The following is a 22,626-nucleotide window of genomic DNA, read 5'->3' as shown; positions in this document are numbered from 1 at the left end:
CCTCTATGAGGTGGATTGATTCAGTGACTGGGATAATTGGGATGGGAGTGTCAGAGACAGTGCGATTGGCACAGGACAGAGCGGAGCTTAGGGCTCTTGTACATAGGGTCGCTATGAGTCGCAAGCGACTCGACGGCACATAACAACAAACAACAACAGAGCCAGAATACTCCTTCGAAGTTAGGATGGTGAGACTTCATCTTGTGACCTTTAAACAGGAATGACTAGTCCATGGGGGACATCATGCTTTTTAGAGAGTCAGTGAAAAAGAGAAAGACTGAATAATCTTAATTGACACAATGCCTTCAACAGCAGGCTCAAACACAGCGATGCTTGTGAAGATGAGGACAATTAGGCAGGGCTTCGTTCAGCGTACCAAGGACTGCCAAGTCATTTAACACTAGCAATTTGCCTCATATCTCTTAATCAGCTTTCTTTTTGCTGCACGATGTTATTCTTGATTATCTTCCTATTCTGGGATGTAACACATATAAATATTTAAATAGTAAGTGACTGGATCAGCAATGGTTTTCAAGTTCTTTGTGTCTATAGTCCAGCACCAAAATGAAGCTAAAGACAATCACCTATGTTGTTGTTGTTATGTACCATGGACTCACCTACAGTAATCCTGAAATCAGTATTGGAAAAGAGAGAGATTTTCCTGCCTCTTTGTTGGGTATAGGCAAATCGTGCCACTAACTTTCTCTTTCACCCTCCACTCTGCATTTTCTCCCATACCCAGAGCCTCCTTCTCATGCACCTGCTGTCCCAAGATCCCCCTCAAACCCACAGAGCTCCACCAGGCCTGGCCCTTTCTCCAAAGCAGCAAATATCACAGCTCTTCCCATTCACCGCTCACATCTCCTCAGCAGCCTAAGTCTCCACAATCGCTCAGGAAGAAGAGACATTGGAATGAGCTCAAACTAGCTGGAGAGTGACAGCCACTCATAATCTTGGAGGTATTTTCCACCTTAAAAATGAAATGAAATTAACATATTATTGTTAGATGCTATCAAATTGACCCTATCACAGTGACCACAGTGACCCTATGAACAATAGTCAGCTCAGTTCTATCATGTGCCGTCCGTAACATCCCCAACACATTTCAGCCCATTGCTGCAGACACTGTAACAATCCATCTCATTGAGTCTTTTTCTCCTTTGCTGACCCTCCACATTTCCAAGAGTGATGTCCCTTCCCAAGGAATAGCTTCTCCTAACAACATGTCCTAAGTATGTGAGATGAAGTCTCATTATCCTTACCTCTAAGGAGCACTCTGGTTGCACTTTCTCAACCTATGGGATATTCTGTACTCTTCTCCAGTGCCACAACTCAAAGGTATTCATCAACTCTTCTGTTGTCATTATTCATTTTCCTGCTCTCACCTTAGTCTTCAAACTGACATCATTGCTCTTCAGGACTTTGAAGAGGTCCCTAACAGCAGACTGTCCTAACCCTCTCCTGACTGCTGATACCCAGGTTATTGATTGTGGATCCAAGATGAAATAGTTGACAATTTCATTCTTTTCTCCATCTATCATGATGTTGTCTATTGGCCCAATAGTGAGGATTTTTATTTTCTTGATGTTCAGACATTATCCTGATTGAAGGCTGCAGTCCTTGATCTTCTGTAGCAAGCACCTCAAGTTCTTCTTGTTTTCAGCAAGCAAAATTGTTAATGAATCTTCCTGTAATATTTTTTTAATTGAGATTTTAATGAAAGTTTATAGAGTACTTGGATTTCCATTCATTCATTGTTGCATATTTTCCCCCTGCCCTCCCCCAAATAACTTTTCTCTTTGAAAAAAAAAATTCTTTCATTGTATAATCCCCCACTCCCACCCAGTCCATTTTACTATGCAGCCTTTATTCCTGACTATTGTTATGCAAAGATCTAATCATATCTTCCTTATAAGCAGTTCCATTCCTCATCTATTTCCATTTTTCCTGCAATCTTGATGCCACATTCTTCTTAAACATAGAGTCTCAAGTTATTTTCTCAGCAAACAGATTGAATAGGCACACGTAAGGGTAATAAAATTAACGTGTACAATCCAGTGACATTAACAAAGTGCAACCATCACCTATATAGATCTAGTTACAAAATATTTTCTTAGGAAAATTAAACCGAATCCACAGGAGCCAAAATATGACTTTGATTTCATCCCACCTGAATTTTAGAATCATCTCAGGAACAGGTTTGAGGCCTTGAACACTAATGAACAAAGACCAGATGAGTAGTGGGAGGATGTCAAATGTATCATCCAGGAAGAGTGCAAGAGGCCATTACAAAGACAGAAGAGGAAGAAAATACCAAAATGGATGTCAGAAGAAACTCTGAAGATTGCACTGGAGCTTAAAGAACCCAAAGCTCAAGGAAGAATTCAAGATACTAAAGAGCTGAACAGAAGATTCTAAAAGGCAGCACGGAATGACAAAGCACAATATTACAATGGAATGTGCGAGGAGCTAGAGTCGGAAAATCAAAAGGGCCGAACTTATTCAGCATTTCTTAAGCTCAAGGAACTGAAGAACAAATTTAGACCTAGAGTTGCTATAATCAAGGATGTTTTTGGCAGAATATTAAATGATCCAGGAGGTATTAAGATGGAAGGAATATACTGAGTCATTGTATTGAAAAGAATTGGCAGATACCGAAGAATTTAATGAAATAACATTTGAGCAAGAGCCTATGGTGATGAAGGAAGAAGTTCAAGCTGCTTTGAAGGAAATAGCAGAAAATAAGGCCCCAGGACATATTTCAGCTAACAGATGCTGCCCTGGACATGCTCACCAAGTTGTGCCAAGAAATCTGGAGAACAACCACTTGGCCAACTGACTGGAAGAGATCTATATTTGTTCCCATTCCAGAGAAAGGTGATCCAACTGAGTGCGGAAACTACAGAACAATATCATTGATTTCACATGCAAGCAAGAGTCTACTGAAGATTATCCAAAAACGACTGGAACAGCATGTCAGCAGAGAACTGCCAGAAGTCCAGGCAGGGTTTAGAAGGGGTCATGGTATTAGGGATATTGTAGCTGATGTTAAATGGATCTTAGCTGAAAGCAGGAAATACCAGAAGAATGTCTATCTGTGTTTCATTGATTATGCAAAGGCATTTGACTGTGTGGATCATAACAAACTGTGGCTGACTCTGAGAAGAATGGGAATCCCAGAACATTCAATCGTGCTAATGCGAAACCTATACTTGGACCAAGAGGCAGTCGTCAGAACAGAGCAGGGTAACACTGCATGTTTCAAAATTGGGAAGGGTGTATGCTGGGGATGTGTCCTATCTCCATATCTTTTCAACCTGTATGCAGAACAGATTATCCAAGAGGCTGGGCTCTATGAGGAGAAGTGTGGCATCAGGATTGGTGGAAGAACTATTAGCAATCTGTGTTACGCAGATGACACAACCCTGCTTGCCAAAACTGAAGAGGACCTCATGCACTTGCTGTAGAGGGTTAAGGACTGCAGCCTTCAGTATGGACTGAGGCTCAACGTCAAGAAGACAAAGATTCTCACCACCGGACCAATTGGTAGCATCAGAGGATGGATGGCGAAGAGATTGAGATTGTTCACAGCTTCAGTTTGCTCGGCTCCACAGTCAACACTCTTTGCACCAGCAGCCAGAAAATAAAAAAATGTATTGTGATGGGAAAGTCTGCTGTTAGGGACCTCTCTAAAGTACTCAAGAGCAACGGTGTCTCTCTGGAGACTAAGGTGCGCCCGATACAGGCCATGGTTTTTGCAATCACTTGTTATTCATCAGAGAGTTGGACAATGACTTACGGAGGATAGGAGAATTGACGCCTTTGAGCTGTGGTGCGGGGAAGAGTACTGAATGTACCATGGACTGCCAAGAAAACAAACAGATTCATCCTGGAGAGGGTTAAACCAGGCTACTCCTTGGAGTCAAGGATTCTGGGGCTTCATCTGACATACTTTGGACATGTAGTGAGGAGAGACCGGTCCTTAGAGAGGAACATCATGCTTGGTAGGGTAGAGGGACAGCTCAGGAGGGGAAGACCCTCTATGAGGTGGATTGATTCAGTGACTGGGGTAATCGGGATGGGTGTGTCAGAGGCAATGCGATTGGCACAGGATAGAGCAGCTGTTGAACATATGGTCGCTATGAGTCACAAGTGACTCGATGGCACATAACAACAACAACAAGGGAATCCTGTACCCAGGGGCCACTTCCTCCTCCTCAAACCCTGGCACAAGGGTCTGCTTCCTGTCTATGTAGAGTTGTTTATTCTGCCTGATTTGCAGAAATAGAAACATCCAACTTTGCATCTGGTTTCTTTCACTTAATATATTCAAGGCTCATCGATGTTGTGTCATGTATCACTACTATATTCCTTTTAAAAGAGGAATAGATTCCCATTGTATGGATACATCACGTTTTATTAGATCTTATATTTTTGTTATTTTGAGTTGCACCATTAACGTTCCTCTTGTGTGATATCTGCCTCTGAATACCCACTGCAGGATTGGCTATGCGTTGGTCTGACTTGATGGTACACAGCACCACCACCACCACAAGTTTTTATTTGTGTGCTTGCTTTTGATGATTTTCAATAATAAGCAGAGGTGATTACATGTTTAATTTGGTGAGGAACTGCCAAACGTTTTTGCCACAGCAGCTGTACCATTTTACATTCCCTTCAGCAACGCACGAGGGATCTAATTTCTTCACATCGCCATCAATACATTATGAATTTTTAATAATACTCATCCTCAGAGCTGTAAAGGATGATCTCATTGTGGTTTTGATGACACCTCACTGACGATACTGTGCGTCTTTCCATGTGCTTGCTGCTGCTTCTGTATCTATAACATCTTTACAGAAACGCCTCTTCAAATCAGTCCTTTGCTCACTTTCAAATTGTGTTCCCTTTTGCTGTTAAGTTATTTTTATTCTAAATAAGACTCTTAGTAACTTGAACGGAACGTTAATTTGTATTTGAGTCACTGCATTAAAGCTGAACTGAGTATGAAGAACATTGAGGAAATCTGGGAGCGAAATACACTTGCCATACGATCCCTATCATAGACTTTGTCTGGGTAACTTCTCTGAAATACTTCTTTATTAACACAGCTTATTTCACTTCTCCACCAGTGAAACACCAAGTTTTTGCAAAGCGTCAACCTTTTTTGCATATCAGCTTCTGCAACTAAAGGAGGGGCTACTAGGAACTGGACCAAGTAGCTCGTTTTTCCTGTACATGCTGGTTTTAAATGTTTAACAATCCGCTTCTGGCTGAGGAGATCCTCTTTGGTTGGATCTGCCCACTTCTGTGACCTAAAGCCTTCATCACAGCCAACTTCATGCCATCAGCTCTTCAAACTAAATTGCTGACTGACAAGGTGAGCTGGTTTCAACACAAAGTGGACTTGATCAGCGCCTGACTAAAAACCAAAGGGAATCACAGTCTTGTGGATGGAATGCTTTATCCCAGAGATTTTTGTGAAATTTTTGATATTTGCCTTGAGGTTTTTTTAAATTTTTTTAAAAAATTATTGTTTTTGTGTGTCCCATCAAATTGGATCTGACCAGTAGAAGAGGAGATTGCCCCTTCTCCTCCAGCAGAGCATCCGGTGGATTTGAACCTCGTACCTCTGGGATTGCAGTGCACCTTCTCGCCACTAGACCACCAGAGCTGCCTTTACCTTGAGTTTTTAAGAATGAAATAGAAATTAGGCTAGTGTACACAAGAGGTAAACTTCTGCCCTGTGCATACAATGAAGCCATGTAACTGATATTCCATAGTTGGAATCTATGTGGTGAGCAGCTTTTGATCCAAGGCGGCTTTATCTATTATCTGTAGTCCCCAAAACTTGTCCGTCTCTGTGCATTCGTCCATTGATCGATCCATCCATCCATCCATCCATCCATCCATCCATCCGATTATCTACTACATGCTGGATATTAGATATCCACCAATGGATCCCAAACCTGCCCTATCCTATGTCATCCTCACCATTTTCAACATATTTGAGCCCCTTGCTACAGTAAGTCAGTGAACCCGGAGGGGACACAGATTAGATAGAATAAAATAGTTCGTAGCCTCAGTAAATTCAGCTTCCACTAGGGGGAGCCAAATATATAAAGAAGCACAAAATCGTGTAGCTGCTGGAGTGAATGTGTGTGTGTGTGCATTGTATAGTGAGCCAAGATCACTGAACAAATCTACCTAGGAATTGGTCGGGAAGGGGGCCCCGGCCTCACTCAGATTAAGGAGGCTGCAGAGACGAACCTGGGACGGGTAGGAGTTTTGCAGGTGTGAGTTAAGTTAATTGGAACCATCAGAGATAAAACCTTTGCCCTGGACATTTTTATTCATACACACATTTGATTAGACTGACTTCTCCTAAGAACAAAAAGATTCCTCTGTAATTTCAATATAGATATCACACAGAGCGTGCGCGCACGTGCGTGCGCTCTCTCTCTCAATCTCAATCTCAATCTCAATCTCTCCCTCTTTCTCTCTCTCTCTGAAAGCCGGAATCCACACTTGAACAACAAACACCATTGTTTTTAGAAATCATCTTTTCTTTATTGCCACATTCATAGAAAAAGTTTTGATATATCAGGGCTGGTAAAAGAATGCCACTGAGTGTGTATTTATATAAAAAGTCATGAGAAGTTAGAACATGTATGGCTTGAGAATTTGGAAAAGCAGTTACAGGTTGTTTCCTTGGTTTAACTATCCAGGCGATCGAAATTCTGAGTTTGAAATTCTTGGAAGTCTTCCGGAATAGTGTCTGCAAAGAAGGTATAAGGCAGGGGAGGTCAGTAAGAGGCCCAAACCGAACCCTCTCCACTGAGCCCCAGTGCATACTGACTGTCTACTACAGGACAAAGCACATCTATCCTATGGGGTGTCCAAGGATGTAAATCTTTATGGGAGTGGACTTTCTAAGTCACTGACCTTCAGGTGAGCAGCTGAACACTTCACACACTGCTACACCAGGTTAGCAGGACTCCTGAACCCGCAGGAATCTGGGCTCCTCTCTCAATGTGTGGGGAGCCTGTAGAGGTCACTATCTACCTGCTCAAGAAGCCCAGAATTCTGTCAGCCATTTTTTACTTCAGGAGGTATTGTACAGCCTTGGCCAGAAGCCCAGAAGTGCACATTCACAGGCCTCAAGAAAATTAGCAGGCTGCCTTGATTTTTGTGGCTGCAATTATGATTGAAATGCATGGAAAAAAAAAAAAACAAACCACCACCCAAAAAACTGCCTGAAAAGTCAGCCTGACTGAATTTCTCACTGAATACCACCCCCAAGCAGTTAAATTCTGTACATTTGAACATTCGTATCTGTAAAATAGAAAAATGATGTATACTTTTTGTTTTCCTTACAAAAGGACTATTAGGTTTTCATAACTATGTAGTGTGGGCTTTGGATTTTGGGGCAGGAAGGTGGTGCAGTATCAAAGACGAGGACACTGATTAGTTCAGGTAGTAATACCATGTAGGGATAGAAATGTACTTTACCATTGCAGCGATACTTGAGGTTGGACCAAATGATGTTTTCTTGAGAGAAACAGAAAACACCCAGTCGGCCGCCACGCATGGTTGTGTCTATGGTGACTCCGGAGTCAGCCACCAGCTCTGAGCCTTCATAGAATCGCACCCTGGAGACAACACAGCCAGAATGGGTCTCCCAGAAATCCAAACAAGCTCAGGTTTCAGTCCTCACTGAGAGGCGCAGGGACTCTCTTATGTAGGAAGTCTCTGACTGACTCAGGCTGCTCTCTAGCTCTTTCCTCATCCCCTACTAGACTGAAAGTTCCTTGAGGCCAAGGACCATGTGTCCATATTTTCCAATTTTTTTTTCTTTCTCAAAATGCTTAACACATTGTTTGGTACATGGTCAAGCTCAATAGGAACTTGATCATGAATTCTAGAGAAATCACAGCCTGATGTTGAGAGCAGGATCTTGTGATTTCATTGTCTTGTGACTTACCTTGTTTAGAGAGAGTAGAAACGTCTGCTTCCCATTAGGTTTAATTTATATTGCTTGGCAGAAAAATAAAGCAAAGTCTCTCCACCAGCAGAACAGCTCTCCTTCAGAGAGTTTTGGACATTTGTGGGGCATATTTTTGGCTGTCAGATGAAACTTCATGACAGGAGCCAGGGATGCTGGATAATCTCCCATATGCTGCATAGAGCAACCCAGGCTTGTCCCACATCCCTGCATCTTTTGAATGTTCATGGAGAAGTAATGCAAATGCACTCCTTTATAATTATCCAGACCCAGAACCGAATTCCCTTTCCCATGTGAACAACATGGAACAACAGTACTTTTATACTGTTTTACTAGAAATGTAACTTTCCAGGGTAAGCTTAAGAATGACTGGGCATCTTTTATTTAAAAATTAAATATTGCTCATCATTCTAGACACTCATATCACCATGGGCAACACTTCTGCTGCCCAGGAATCACTAGCACAATCTGTGTCATAAAGCCACCTTTTTAAATTTTTTTTGGTGTTTTTTTTTTTTACCTTTATAATCACTTGGACTTAGAGACTCCTAAATTCAAGAGATATTGGCCACAGTATATGAAACTGGCAGCAGCGTGAGGTGCTTGGAATCACAGAAGCCCAGAAGGCTTGAGATATAAGGCATCATATAAAGGGGGAGATAGGTGTTGAAGGAGTAGGTGGGAGTAGAAGGAAATGCTGGTGGAGCAGGGAAAGGAGTGGGTCAAGACATACGTGTCAAGGGTGAGGACAACAGTGAATCTATTGGTTATTTCTATAATTGGGGAAATACCTTTCACCTGCTCTTTTCTGTAAAATGCTTGCCTGTCAGATACTGTTCTAAATATTAGCATTCAAATTAAGACAGACTAGGAAGAAGGACTGACCATCCACTTCCGAAACAGCAGGACTTTGAAAATCCTATGTACAATACAGCACACTTAGATTAGCAGACATGGCAACTCAGGGTGAGACCTGAAGTATGGAAACACAAAGGAGGAGGAACAGTTGCAAGCAGACACTAGTGATTGGAACATGGAATGTGAGAGCCATGAATGTAGAAAAATTGGCATTGTTAAGAAAGAAATGGAATGCATAAACATGGACATACTAGATATTGGTGAAATGAGATGGACTGGCATGGGACATTTTGAGTCAGACAATCATATGATCTACTATGCAGGAAATGAAAAAAAATGAAGTTAAATAAGTCATTTCTAGATCCATCTTGAAATACAATGTTGTGAGTGACAGGATAATATCTATACACATATAAGGAAGTGCAGTGAATACCACTATCATTCAGATATGTGCACCAACAACTAGAACCAATGAGGAGGAAATAGAAGATTTGTGCCAACTTTTGCAATCTTGGATCAATTGAATGTGCAGTCAAGATATATTAATAATATTAGGTGACTGGAATGCAAAAGTTGGGAACAGAGAAGGATCACTAGTTGGAAACCATGGACTTGGAGTAAGAAATGAAACGAGATAGAATGATAGAATTTTGTACAATGATTTATTAATTGCAAATACTTTTTATAAGAAACAAACCCAGGCTATACACATGGATTTCACCTGATGGTATACATAGAAATCAGATTAATTACAACTATGTAAAGAATCACTGGAGAGTCTCGATAACAGCTGTGAGAACTAGGCCAGGAGCTGATTGTGGAACAGAGCACCAACTACTCATATGCAAGTTCAAGCTGAAGCTAAGGAAAAGGAAATAAAATCTACAGCAACCAAAATTTGATCTTGAGCCTATCCCACCTGAATCTCAAAACCATCTCAGGAACAGGTTTGAGACTTTGAACACTAATGAACGAAGACCAAATGAGCTGTGGGAGTTTATCAAGAATATCATCCATGAAGAGTGCAAAAGGTCATTATTACAAAGACAGAGGAGGAAGATAAGAAGACCAAGATGGATGTAGATAAGACTCTGAATATTGCCCTAGAGCACTGAGAAGCCGAAGCAAAAGGGAAAAATCAAGAAATTAAGGAACTGAACAGAAAATTTCAAAGGGTAGTGTGGGAAGACAAAGTAAAGTATTACAATGAAATGTGCAAAGAGCAGGAGTCAGAAAATCAAAGGGGCTGAACTTGGTCAGCATTTTATAAGCTGAAAGAACTGAAGAACAAATACAAGCCATGAGTTGAAATACTTAAGGATGCTTTGGATGGAGCTCTGGTAGTCTAGTGGCAAGAAGCTGCACTGCAATCCCGAAGGCGTGTGGTTTGAAACCACCAGCTGCTCCACTGGAGAAAAAGGGGCGATCTTATCCCTTTTCAGTCAGATCAGATTTGAAAGTACACACACATACACACTCACACAAAAAGAATAATAATTAAAAAATAAAAGGAATGCTTTGGGCAGAGTATGAAATGATCCAGGAAGCATTAAAAGAAGATGGAAAGAGTATATAGTCATAGTATCAAAAGGAATTGGCGGACACAGAAAAATTTAATGAAACAACATATGAGCAAGAGCTTGTGGTGAAGAAGGAAGAAGTTCAAGCTCCTCTGAAAGAACTGGCAAAAAACAAGGCTCCAGGAATTGATGGTGTACCGATTAACATATTTCAACAAGCAGACGTTGCCCTGAACGTGCTAACCAAGTTTTGCCAAGAAATCTGGAGGACAACCAACCATCTGGCCAACTGACTGAAAGAGACCTGTATTTGTTCCCATTCCAAAGAAAGGTGACCTGACAGAGTGTGGAAATTATCAAACACTATCATTAATAACACATGCAAGCAAAATTCTGCTGAAAATTATTTAAAAAATGACTGGAACAGCACATCAACAGAGAACTGCCGGCTGGGTTTAGAAGAGGCTGTGGTACTATAGATATTATAGCTAATGTTAGATGAATCTTAGCTGAAAGCAGAGAGTACCAGAGGAATGTCTGTGTTTCATTGACTATGCAAAGGCTTTTGACTGTGTGGATCAGAGTACACTGTGGCTGACTCAGAGGAATGGAATCCCAGAACACTTGATTGTGCTAATGCGAAACCTATACTTGGACCAGGAGGCAGTTGTCAGAACAGAGAAAGGAAACAATGCATGGTTCAAAATTGGAAGGGTGTATGCTGGGGATGTGTCGTATCTCCATACCTTTTCAACCTATATGTAGAACAGACTATCCGGGAGGCTTGGCTATGTGAGAAGAAATGTGACCTCAGGATTGGAGGAAGACTCATCAACAATCTGTTTTATACAGATGACATAACCTTACTTGCTGAAGATGAGGAGGACCTGAAGTGCTTGCTACAGAAGTTCAAGGACTGCAGCCTTTAATATAGATTGAAGCTCAACATCAAGAAAGCAAAGAATCTCTCACCACTAGGCCTATTGGCAGCATCATGATAGATGATGAAGAGACTGAGATTGTTAGCAGTTTCAGTTTGCTTAGTTCCATAATAACACTCTTGGTACCAGCAGCCACGAAATTAAAAGACAATTGCATTGGGAAAATCTGCTGTCAGAGACATTTCCAAAATACTGAAGAGCAATGATGTCAGTCTGAAGACTAAGGTGTGCCTGACTCAAGCCATGTTTTTTTGCAATTACTCACTATACATCAGAAAGTTGGGAAATGACTAGGGAGATAGAAGGATAAATTGATACCTTTGAGCTGTGGTTCTGGACATGAGCATTGATTATAGCATGGATGGCTAGGAGAACACACACATTCATCCTAGAGAAGGTGAAATCAAGATGTTCCTTGGAGGCAACGATTCTGAAGCTTCATCTGACATATTTTTTGGCATATTGCAAAGTGGGACCAGTCCTTGGAAAGGCATGTCATGCTTGAGAGGGTGGAGGGATAGTAGAAGAGAGGAAGACCCTCTATGAAGTGGATTTATTTAGTGACTGGTATAATGAGGGTAGGTGTGTCAGAGACAGTGAGGTTGGCACAAGATAGAGCAGGGCTTAGGGTCGCTATGAGTTGCAGGTGACTCAAGGCACATAACAACATAGTCATTTTAGGTAGAAGTGAAAGTGTTTTTACTTTGTCATGTGGCCACAGGTGAATATTTGTACTGTTGTTGTTTCTATGTGTCATTGATCTGACTATGAATCATAGTGACCCTAATGCACAATAGCTCTGAACCCTGCTCTATCCTGAGCCAATCTCACTGACTATATCAAGCCTATCATGATTACCCCAGTTGCTGTAGCCATCTCATCCAGGGTCTTCCTCTCCTGTGCTGTCTCTTGATCCTTCCAAACATAATGTCTTTCTCCAAGGACTAGTCCCTTCAGGCCACATGACCAAAGTATGTGAGACAGAGTCTCAAAATCCTTGACTCCAAGCTTGGTTTCACCCTCTCCAGGACTATTTTGTTATAAATTAATTGCCTGTATTTAAAAATGTGGTAGTGCTGGGCTAGGTCTGCAGCTTAGAGGCTCCTGTTGATTGATCTGACTCTGGAAGAAGTTTCTCGCCTCTTGATGAGGGTCACGTATGGAACGTTTGGATTTTTTTAAATTTTTTTTGGCCTTTTTTTTCCATCCACAAGTGGATGCCAACTGATTTGACCTGCCAGATTTAGCTAACAATGAGCTAGGGACTGAGAGTCTCTGGTTTATAGTCAACCAGCATTTGATGGGCATGCTTGAGGGCTGCAGGCCCTCGGGCCAAATTTTAATTGATTTTGGGATGAACATTCTTGTAAGTGGCATAGCAGTGGTCTGTTTGCTGTACTGAAATAACTTGGAGGTGTTGTGATGTTGAACACTGTGCCACAGGTGTGTCAAACACCATAATATTACTCATCGTGGTGGTGTTTGGTGGAGCTCCCAGATTGATTCAGGTTTGGAAGCAAGTGTGGCATCCACTTCCTAAACCACATGCCTCTGGAAACTCTATGAACGTAGAGAAACAATGATAGTTATAGAACAGGATTCAGGTCTTTTGTTCACAGGGCCTCCATGAGTCACACTCTACTCGATGGCACTCAACAACAACAACAACAGTTATGTTATTTGGAAGCTTTGGTAGTCTAGTGGCAAGAAGCTGCGCTGCAATACTGAAGGCACGTGGTTCGAGGTCACCAGGTGCTCCACAGAAGAAGGATGGACAATCTCCTCTCATGTGATTAACTGCCTCTGAAAATCTGCCAGAGGGCCACCTATGGGTTAGTTCTGACTCTATAGTACACACCACCACCAACAAACAACATTATGTTATTAGAGATGAAATTCATTTTCTAGGATTTAATTTTTGAACAGAAAAAAGAATATGTGTATATGTATTTAACTTCTTTAAGGGGCATTGAGTCTGAGACAGCTGAGAATATCTTACTGTGAGGCAGAGTATACTTAATGTAATGTTGGAAAGAACATATGTGAACTCTCCTGCGTGTCTTTATCCCTGGAGAACTCAGTCAGTACTCTTCCCTAATTGCTTGCCACAAGCTGATAGGAGTGTTTATCTCAGGGCTTCCAGGCCTTTCTGGATCAGACAAGGCAATGAAGAAAACACTAGGATAAGCCTGAATTTGTAAAAGACGGGTGAAATGGAATGCTAACCAGAAGGCAAAAAATTATAACATTATAGCTGTTGGAAACATATTCTCTTTATTAGAAACCAAGGGCAGTGGACATGTTGCTTAGCAACCAAATTTCTTGACTGGCAGACTCAGAAGGACATGCCCTGCTCAAAGATGGTGGCAACTCTGAAATACTGAATGTGTATTGATTGTCCTTCCCCAGTCCTGGCAATAACCCAGTCACCTTCACTGGGCTCCTGGGATGATTCTCCACACCTTTTCTGATTCTCCTATTCTAAAATTTTCAACTGTAATTTTTCTTGTTTGGGTTAGGGTTATGCTTCATGTAAATTTTAAAAGTCAATTCTGTTCCAATTTTGCTCCATTGGCCATGACAGAGCCAGTCTGAAGCCCTATTCTATCTGAAAGTTTGTGTACTGATAAAAGCAAGCATACAATCTAAATTTCAAAGGCATAGTCCTAAACCAGACTAACTTCTGTGGAGGTTTTTATCTTAAAGTAGTATTTCTGTAGAAAAATAAGGCACACTGCACTTGAAGATCAGCTCATGCTGCACATGGTAGATGCCAGGCCTTGTGCTGGGCACTGGGGTGACTGAGAGAAGGTGTAGGTGCTGCCCTCGTGGAAGTGATCATCCAGCAGAGAAGACCAAGTGTGACTCATTACAATCTGGTGTGAAAGGAGCAATAATATGATGGCCTAGGACCCAGAGGTATTACAGAGGAAGCTGAGAATCAGAGACTCAGTTGTACTTCTTACCTCACAGCCTGGCTACTCTCAGGCTTCTCTGAAGAGTGTGGTAGAGGGAGGGGTTTCTCCCCAGTGAAGAAGCTTCCTACTTCTCCAGTTTGGCTCTAATGTCCAGAGTGGACAGTCTAAGCCTGGGTACCTCTCCCTCACCTCTTTTCTGGAAGCTGCTGTCTCATCAACCTGGTTTATGTTAACAAATCTCCCAGTTCAGGGCTGCAGAAAGGAGTGTGTGTTTATTTTAGGTCCAAGGGGAAGAAATGGATCCTCTGCCTACCTGATGTAGCCCACCTGGGGCCTGTGCTGCAGAAACCAGCGGTACGACACTTTGTCCTTCCAGCCTACGTTCCTGAAGTCCTTCCAGAGCAGCCTGACCTGGTCGCTGGTGTCCCCAGTGTGCCAGAGGGAGTTCCGGAGATGCTCGCCTGGGCCTGTCTTGGACTTAACAGCCTAGACAATGATATGAGCAAGTTTTAAAAGAGGTTACACAGACTACTCTTTCTGCCTCTCAGAGCAGACAGTGTGGTGATGAATTAATGGTTTGACTTAGACAGAAGCCCTTCAGCTCTTTAATAATAAGTACTGGCCAGTATTCTATGAACTTACTTCACTTCCTTATTATAAATTCATTATGTCCCACATTTCCCCAATGAGATGTCCTCAGATGTCTGCTTGTCCAGGTCAGTCTCCTCTCCTAGCAGGCTAGCAAGAGGTAACCCATCAGCCCTCCCGTACAAATTTGGCCCTTGAGGTTAATGAGCTGCCAATATAGTGTGTCTGAAGATGAATCCCCAAATTTGTCATCTGTTTGACCCTACTCCAACTGCAATTCTCACCATTATAATCATCCATTGCTTCCAACATACCAGTTAAGTGCCATTGAGTCAACTACAATACATAGCGACCCCGTGAACAATGGATATGAATCTTACCCTGTCCTGTGCCATATTCATCATTCATCATCTCTGATCTACTCGAGCCCTTTGCAAAGGCACGGTGTCAATCCATCTTGTGGAGCATGAAGTCTTCCAAGCATGGTGTCTTCCCCCCCACCCCCCCGCCCCAAAGACTATAACAACATGCCCAAAGTAGGAATGAAGGCAAAACCTTGGTCAGTGCTAATTTTCTCTGACTTACGTGTGACCAATGACAAATCAATTTTTTAGATGAACTCATGAGTATAGAATGAAGGGCTCAGGAGACAGAGAGGTGAGCGGCTCCAAGCCACCAGTACCTTGAGTTGAATGCCAGGTTCTGCGACTGCGCGGAATGGAGTCGCTTGCCAATAAGTCTGCTCCGTCTGCTTCCACATGACCACGTAGAAGCTGGAGCTATCCTGGTAGCCAAAAATGAAGCCAGCGTAGTCATCATCCGTCTGGGTGTTTACATGGAAGGTCCCTTCAAAGTCAACTCCATTAAAAGCCGTGTACCCTGTAGAGGTCAGAATAAGATTAAAGAAACGGACAAGCCACATGAGTAGGAGGCAAGAGTGAATTCTGACTGAAGTTACGGCTGACACCGTGGACGTACCCACTGCCAGGCCAGGATCACTGTTCATGGTCTGCACAATCTCCATGCCCTGTGAAGAGAGGAGAGGGAGGCAGTGAAGAGCCATGCTCAGGCAGAGGAGGAAACTCATGGGGTCCTGGCCCACGATGATGCTTAGTGAAGGCTGACTTCTGCCTACACACAGATGTCACATGTGAGAAACTGCTTGACCTTGTTCTGTGCCCAGAGAGGGCAAATGCCACTACTTGTAAAGACAGTGTAATGAATCAGGCCAAAATGGAATAGAAATAACTTGGCTAACACTGCCACTGAAGCTGATTCATCAATAAACCCTCCATTGTGGTGATACTTTTTTTTTAATTAAATTTTATTCGTTTTAATGAACATTTACAGAGATTTTGGGTTTTCATTCATTCATTGTTGCACTGTTTTCTCCACCCTCCTCCCCAGTTCGTTCTTCTTTCCCCCCACCCCCATGCCTGTTTTAATTGTCCAATTGCCACAGTGCTTGTCAAAGCCAGTTCTGATTAATCTCCTTTGTCAGTGTGTCCCTTGCCATTCCCTATCACTCCTCCCTGAGAGAGACTTCACCCTGAGTCATAAGGAAAAGGGGATGGCGTATTCTCTTAGCTACTTCCTGCTGAAAAGGGATGCTGTGGGTTTCAGGGTGAGTGTCTTCTCTCACTACTCTAAAGGGCCCCCTTGGCAGTAGGAAACACATAGACTATTATGGAGATTGATTTTGGAATTTAGATGCATGTGGTGATACTTTTAATGAATGTGCTTGCTGTGTGACTCTGGATAGTCTTCTAAGTTTCCCTTTGATCTTTAGATATGCAAGAAGAAGACACTTTGGAGCAGTCTATAGGAGAGATTGGTGATGTGGGCTCTCAGTTTATGCTTCTTTGCTCCCAATTACTGTCATCTCAGCCAGTTACCAGTAGTGCTACCATGAGCAAGTCACTTAAACTTTTTATGCCTTGAATCTATCATCTATAAAATGGTGTTTCTGGAAGCACCTGGTCATAATGCTCTTGTGAGAAATAGGTGAGATGTGGAACAGTGCCTGGTTCAGTTAACACCCCTGTGATGTCACCTGTGGTTTTGAGAGGGGCTCTTGTGAAGATGCAAATCTAACCCATTGGCTGTCCTCGGACCTGTCAAGGGTGTGACACTCACCTGGTTGAGAACCACCCAGTTAGGATCGATCTGGGCATCTCCTTCAGGATCTAGGACCACAGTCTGGTAGGCCCGGAAGTCAGTCAAGGTGACCTCTGCATTATCGGGGCAGACATCAATCCGGTCAATGACCTGGTCTTGGTCAAAGTCTGTCTCACAGATATCTCCCACTCCATCACCTGAAGGGGTGGAGAAAGAGAAGAGTTGCTTAGTAACGCCTCCACCCACTGCCTCTAGTTCACAAAGAAGGAATCTGGGCATGGAACAGAAGAAAGGTCCCCAAACCACTACCTCCAGAGTTACCACTGTCATTCAGGGCTGGTAGAGAGGCCCTGGGATCAGCAAAGTCTTAGGGGGCGTTGGGCCCTTGTGGTGGGATGACCAGGCTAGCTCTCAGAAGATGTTCAAGGTTTTGTAAAGGGTTAATGTAACAATCGACTCCTAATCTGTCTCTAGGAAGATCTATTTATAATGTGAGCTTAGTTTGTGAACTGGTAGATCTTAAGCCTGAACTTTAAAAAAACTTAGCACTTTCTAGACTATGTGAACAAAGAAGTTATTATTATCATCTGAACAGCTCCAGGTCAAGCACTTCTGGTGGCCTCTAGACAGAATTTGGTCTGCAAGCTTGTTTTGTTCAGCTAATATGATGGTTTAAAAACACCAGACTTTGTTAAGCTTTGGGTAGACGTGCCCTTTCTCATTCACCACGGTCCTCACCACTCTCTGCTGTGTCCTATCTGAGCTCTTGGCTTAGAGCACGTTTTCTTACTCATTTGTCCACTGAAGACATTTGAATCTGAAGTCCTAGTTCAGCCATTGTCTGTTGTGCTCTCCTTCTCTTAGTCTTTCTTTTCTGGGACCCCCAGAAAAGGAGCCTCTAAGAGTACGAGCATCACCCCAACTGAATTGTTAGCAGGGAGCTACTTCCTGATCCCTGGTGATCTCATACTAGGGCTTTCCAGAAGATGTACTTCAGCTTTCCTCTAACAGACATAGGGGCCTGTGTTCTCGTAATTGCTATTGTCTACAGGCCACTGCTGCTTACAAGAGCTGCGGGGAGGCTGCAGCTAGCTGGAAGCGGAGAACCTCATGAGGCTCTGAGTTCAGTGTCGTGGGAGAGACGAGTCACCATGGGTCTGTCTGACTGAACCAGGGTGGGTTACTCAGGAAACAAGGTAAACATGCGGTTAGGACTTCAACAAAACAAGGGCACCAGTTGTACAAAATAAAGACCCAAACACATAGGACACAGGAAAAATGAATGACACAGTAGAAGGGAGCTTTCAGGACACTGAATGACACTGACATCATACCTGACATTGTGTCATTCTGAAACAAAATTCACACAAGGCCACAAGGGCACCTAAATACAAGATTAAGCTAAGAGGTCCCTACCATTTCAACACCTTCACTGATATCTATCCCCTACCCCATAACTGAAATGCCTTATCTTATATGTTTGGAAGAGATATTATCTTTTTTTATACCAAACAAGAGGTGGGGGTGGGCCATGGAGTTTAATTCTTGGTAAGTTCACCCATTATGTAATTGGATCCACCATGAGTGGTTACTGGGCAAGGATGGGTTATATATTGATATATATCAGATCTTTGATCTGTTTAGAGAAAGCTAGAAAGAGGCGCAGCCTCCTCCCATGTGATTTACTGCCTCTGAAAACTCATTGGTGGGCCAACTACAGGCTAGTTCTGACTCCAGGGTTACACAACAACAATTTCTAGGAAGCACAACTAAAGTGATCTGTAGAGGCAAAAACGGTGGAACTTGGTCTCACAAACTTTAAGCATGTTGTCAGGAAATTCTTGGAAAAAGGCGTTGTGGGAAAAATGGAGAGTCAGAAAAAGAGAGACCCTCAACAAGATGAATTGACAGAGCGACTATGCCAATGGGCTTGAATATATCAGAGATCATGAAGACAGCACAGGATACGGCAGAGTTTAGAGCTGTTGTTCATAGAGTTGCTATGAGTCCCAGTTGACAAAAAGGCACCAAACGACAACATCTCATACATGTGTCTGCTGATCCAGCAAATCCAGCCGGAAGGACAAGCACTGCTCTCTGTAACAGTACAAACAACAAGGAAAATCTTGCACACCTCTTGGTAAACAACCAATGGGAACTCAGTCTGAGATGATGAGCTACACTGAGGGAACTTGAGTAAATCAATCCTTTGCAATGAATTGAATCAAATTACTTTCAAGCTATATACAGTATTTATATACAGTGATGTCACAAATTTTTCAAGCAATAATAGTTTATGACTCTAACTTTAAAATATGCTTAGCATACTTGTGGGTACAATATAGCATACATTTGATAAAATACAAACATGAGTAATAATTTAACACTAACAGTAAATAAACATAAAGAACTAGAAATATTAACATTAGTCTAATTTAAAATGTTTATAATATTTATTTTCTGATCATTAAATTTTCTTTTATGAATCTTCATTTGTTCACTTGCAAGTATAGCATTTATCATGAAATACTATCAAAATGGAAATATTTCATTTTGAAGCTATTTCAAGTAAAATTGATAAAAGTAATTTTTCCGTTGTGAGAAATGAATATAACTTTACACTGATTTTCCAAATAACTGAATTAAGGAAATAATTTTTATTGTAGAATATGTAGAATAGTATCTTTATAAAAATTGTAGTATAGTGACAATAATCTCAGTAACCTGCAACCACTAAAAAAAAAATGTAATTCAGTGTATCACATTCTACTAAAATGTCTTATGTCACTTTTGCATTCAATTGCTAATATTGTAGTCAGGTTTTCAAAGTTGTTACAACACTGATAATGGACCGCATGAACCTCAACGTACATAAGCCTCAATCCCTGAGACCAGAAGAACCAGAATGGTTCTTGACTACCACTATTGATAGCTCTAACAGGGATCACACTAAAGGGTTCAAGACTGCGTGGGAGAAAAATGTGCAACAAATCTCAGAAACATAAAGATGACCAGGCTTGCTGGAGTGGTAGACTGGTGAAGCCTCTCACCTCAAGTGGTTCAACTTTCATTTAAACAATAGGCAGGCCTTTAAGGTGAACTATAATATCAGGGAGATACTCACTCCTTAGAACAAATCAAAAGGGTAGCATTTGCCTAGAATAAAACACAGAAATCCAGAAGAGACAGGGTAGAAAGATGAATGGGAACAAGAATCATAGGGAGGAATTAGGAAGAGTGCTGTTATACCATGGGGATGATAATCAGTGTTATAAAACATAATGTGTATGAATGGTTTAATGTAAAATTAATTTTCTCTCTAAACTTCCACCCAAAAAACAATAAAAACCAAAACAACATCACTCTCTTCTCTAAAAAGTTTCATCAGATAGATAAGAGACATCCACTGCCCCCATCCCATATACATGTATTAAAGCACAACTCACATATCCCATTTCAATGTGTGAGTAAGCAGAGAAGACAGAACTAGATATTATCAGTCTTAGAGCCCTCACATGCCTTCATCTGTCTTGGACTGAATGAAGTCCAGGGTCCCATGAAGCCCTGGGCTGAGTGCTTACTATTGCTGTCCTCCTGGGCTGGGTTAGGGACCAGCCGGCAGTTGTCTGGTCCAGGAGGCACCACGTCCGGGATGCCATCATTATCGTCATCATCATCACACTCATCACCAATGCCGTCCTTATCAGTGTCCAGCTGGGAGCTGTTGATGACGGTGGGGCAGTTGTCTGTGCTGTCCTGGTGCCCATCTCCATCACTGTGGGAGAAAGGAGAGTTCTCAGTTCAGCAGAGGACATGATGAGTCAGGTTTCTGTGTGGCATTTTACCAGGCACTCCTCTATTTTCAAACTCAATGAGGTAATTTCTTTAGATAAGGCTCCCTGTGGACCTCAGAGATAATTTGTCCACCACTTCAACTTGTCAAAACAAGAGGGCCATTTTCTGCTCACAGCGATAAAGGTCTACTTTGGTGCTTTCTGTCATTAGATGTCCCTTTCTGACCCTGGGCACTACTAGCTGGAATCTGACTCCGAGAATGTGTGAACAGATTGATGACCCGTGGGGGCAGATGGCTTCATTCTGAACCTTGGCTCACCTTACCAGTATGTGACTACACACATGGCATGTGACCATTCTAGGCTCAGTGTCTTCATCTATGAAATGGGCATAATCATAGTACATACTTCACTGTGCTGTGTCTGAGATAAAATTATTACATTCACTAACATTTTACATGATAAATATTAACATAGGGAAAGTACTTTTGAAGTGCCTGGATTTTAGGATGCCTTAGAAAAAGACATCATGTTGGTAAAGGTGGAGGGTCAGAGAAAGAGAGGAATATCCCCAAAAGATGGACTGACACAGTGACTGTACCAATAGGCTCAAGTATATCAGAGATGATGAGGATGGTGCAGCCTAGAGCAAGGTTCAGATCTGTTGTTCAGAGGATTGTTTTGAGTTGGAGTTGACTTGTTGGCACCTAACAAAAACATAGAGAAGATTCTAGGGATGGCACAAAATAGAGAAAATGTTTAGATCTGTTATTCATAGAATCACGATGAGTCATAAGCAACTGGGCGGGTGCCTAATTACAACAATGTTTTATTTTCTGTTAGTCTTCATACATCCTGGTCAGTGGAACTAACAAGGATTCAGATCTGAATGCCATGGTGAGAATGGCAAAAAGGATAGTGTTGCCTCTTCCTGAGAGGTGACGATGTAGCCTGGGTTCAGTCTTGGTCTACAGAAATTCTCAGAGCTTTCATTCTCTGTCCAACAGACTTGTCTTCTTTCCAGGACTAAGAAGTCCTGGGGGAAGGTTTGCCCTGAAGTCTCTCTGAGTTGGCTGGGACCTCCCATGGCTATACAGCATCAAAGGAAACACCCTCAGAGGTTCATCATAGGAATGGCAGGTACACTCCCCCCAACCCCCCATGCTCTGGATACAACTTGAAGCAGAGAGGTGCCCCTGAGTGGTATTAAAGTTTCCACTGCTGGTTGTGAGAGAACACTCAACTTATATAAATGTAATACTCTGATATTTCAACTCATCTAAAAGTAATACTTTGATATTTGAGAGCCTCCTTTGCTTGGCTGCACAGTCAACACTCTTGGCACCAGTGGCCAGGAAATTAAAAGGTATATTGCCATGGGAAAGTCTGCTGTTAGGGACCTCTCCAAAGTACTGAAGAGCAATGGTGTCTTTCTGGAGACTAAGGTGCATCTGATACAGGCCATGGTCTTTGCAACCACTTGTTATGCATCAGAGAGTTGAACAATGACTAGGGAGGATAGAAGAATTGATGACTTTGAGTTGTGGTGCTGGAGAAGAGTATTGAGGGTACTATGGACTGCTGGGAAAACAAACAGATTCAGCCTGGAGAGGGTTAAACCGGGCTGCTCCTTGAAGGCAAGGATTCTGAGGCTTCATCTAATATACTTTGGACATGTTGTAAGGAGGGACCAGTCCCTGGAGAGGGACATCATGCTTGGTAGAGTGGAGGGCAGGCACAGGAGGGGAAGGCCCTCTATGAGGTGGAGTGATTCAGTGACTGGGGTAATTGGGATGGGTGTGTCGGAGACAGTGCAATTGGCACAGGACAGAGCAGAGTTTAGGGCTGTTGTACATAGGGTCACTATGAGTTGCAAGTGACTCG

At 42.3% G+C, this 22,626-nt stretch overlaps 1 protein-coding gene across 1 annotated transcript in view; it reads right to left on the bottom strand.

The window, feature by feature from the left end:
- Window positions 1-6,716: 6,716 nt before the first annotated feature.
- The window catches only part of THBS4 (thrombospondin 4), an 88,321-nt gene continuing 72,411 nt past the window's right edge, over window positions 6,717-22,626 (bottom strand). Inside the window, exons 16-22 of the mRNA XM_006889852.1 lie at window positions 20,530-20,723; window positions 16,967-17,145; window positions 15,809-15,857; window positions 15,513-15,709; window positions 14,556-14,728; window positions 7,513-7,652; window positions 6,717-6,778 (exon numbers count right to left, since the gene is read on the bottom strand). Of these exons, the coding sequence (XP_006889914.1) occupies window positions 6,717-6,778; window positions 7,513-7,652; window positions 14,556-14,728; window positions 15,513-15,709; window positions 15,809-15,857; window positions 16,967-17,145; window positions 20,530-20,723 (994 nt within the window). The remainder of the gene's footprint in view (window positions 6,779-7,512; window positions 7,653-14,555; window positions 14,729-15,512; window positions 15,710-15,808; window positions 15,858-16,966; window positions 17,146-20,529; window positions 20,724-22,626) is intronic.

Source organism: Elephantulus edwardii, unplaced genomic scaffold (assembly GCF_000299155.1).
Source record: "Elephantulus edwardii isolate Elephantulus edwardi_28Jun2011 unplaced genomic scaffold, EleEdw1.0 scaffold00082, whole genome shotgun sequence".
In the NCBI taxonomy this organism is placed as follows: domain Eukaryota; kingdom Metazoa; phylum Chordata; class Mammalia; order Macroscelidea; family Macroscelididae; genus Elephantulus; species Elephantulus edwardii.
The sequence above is the reverse complement of the archived record's forward strand: the minus strand, read 5'-3'. Positions and strand labels throughout refer to the sequence as shown.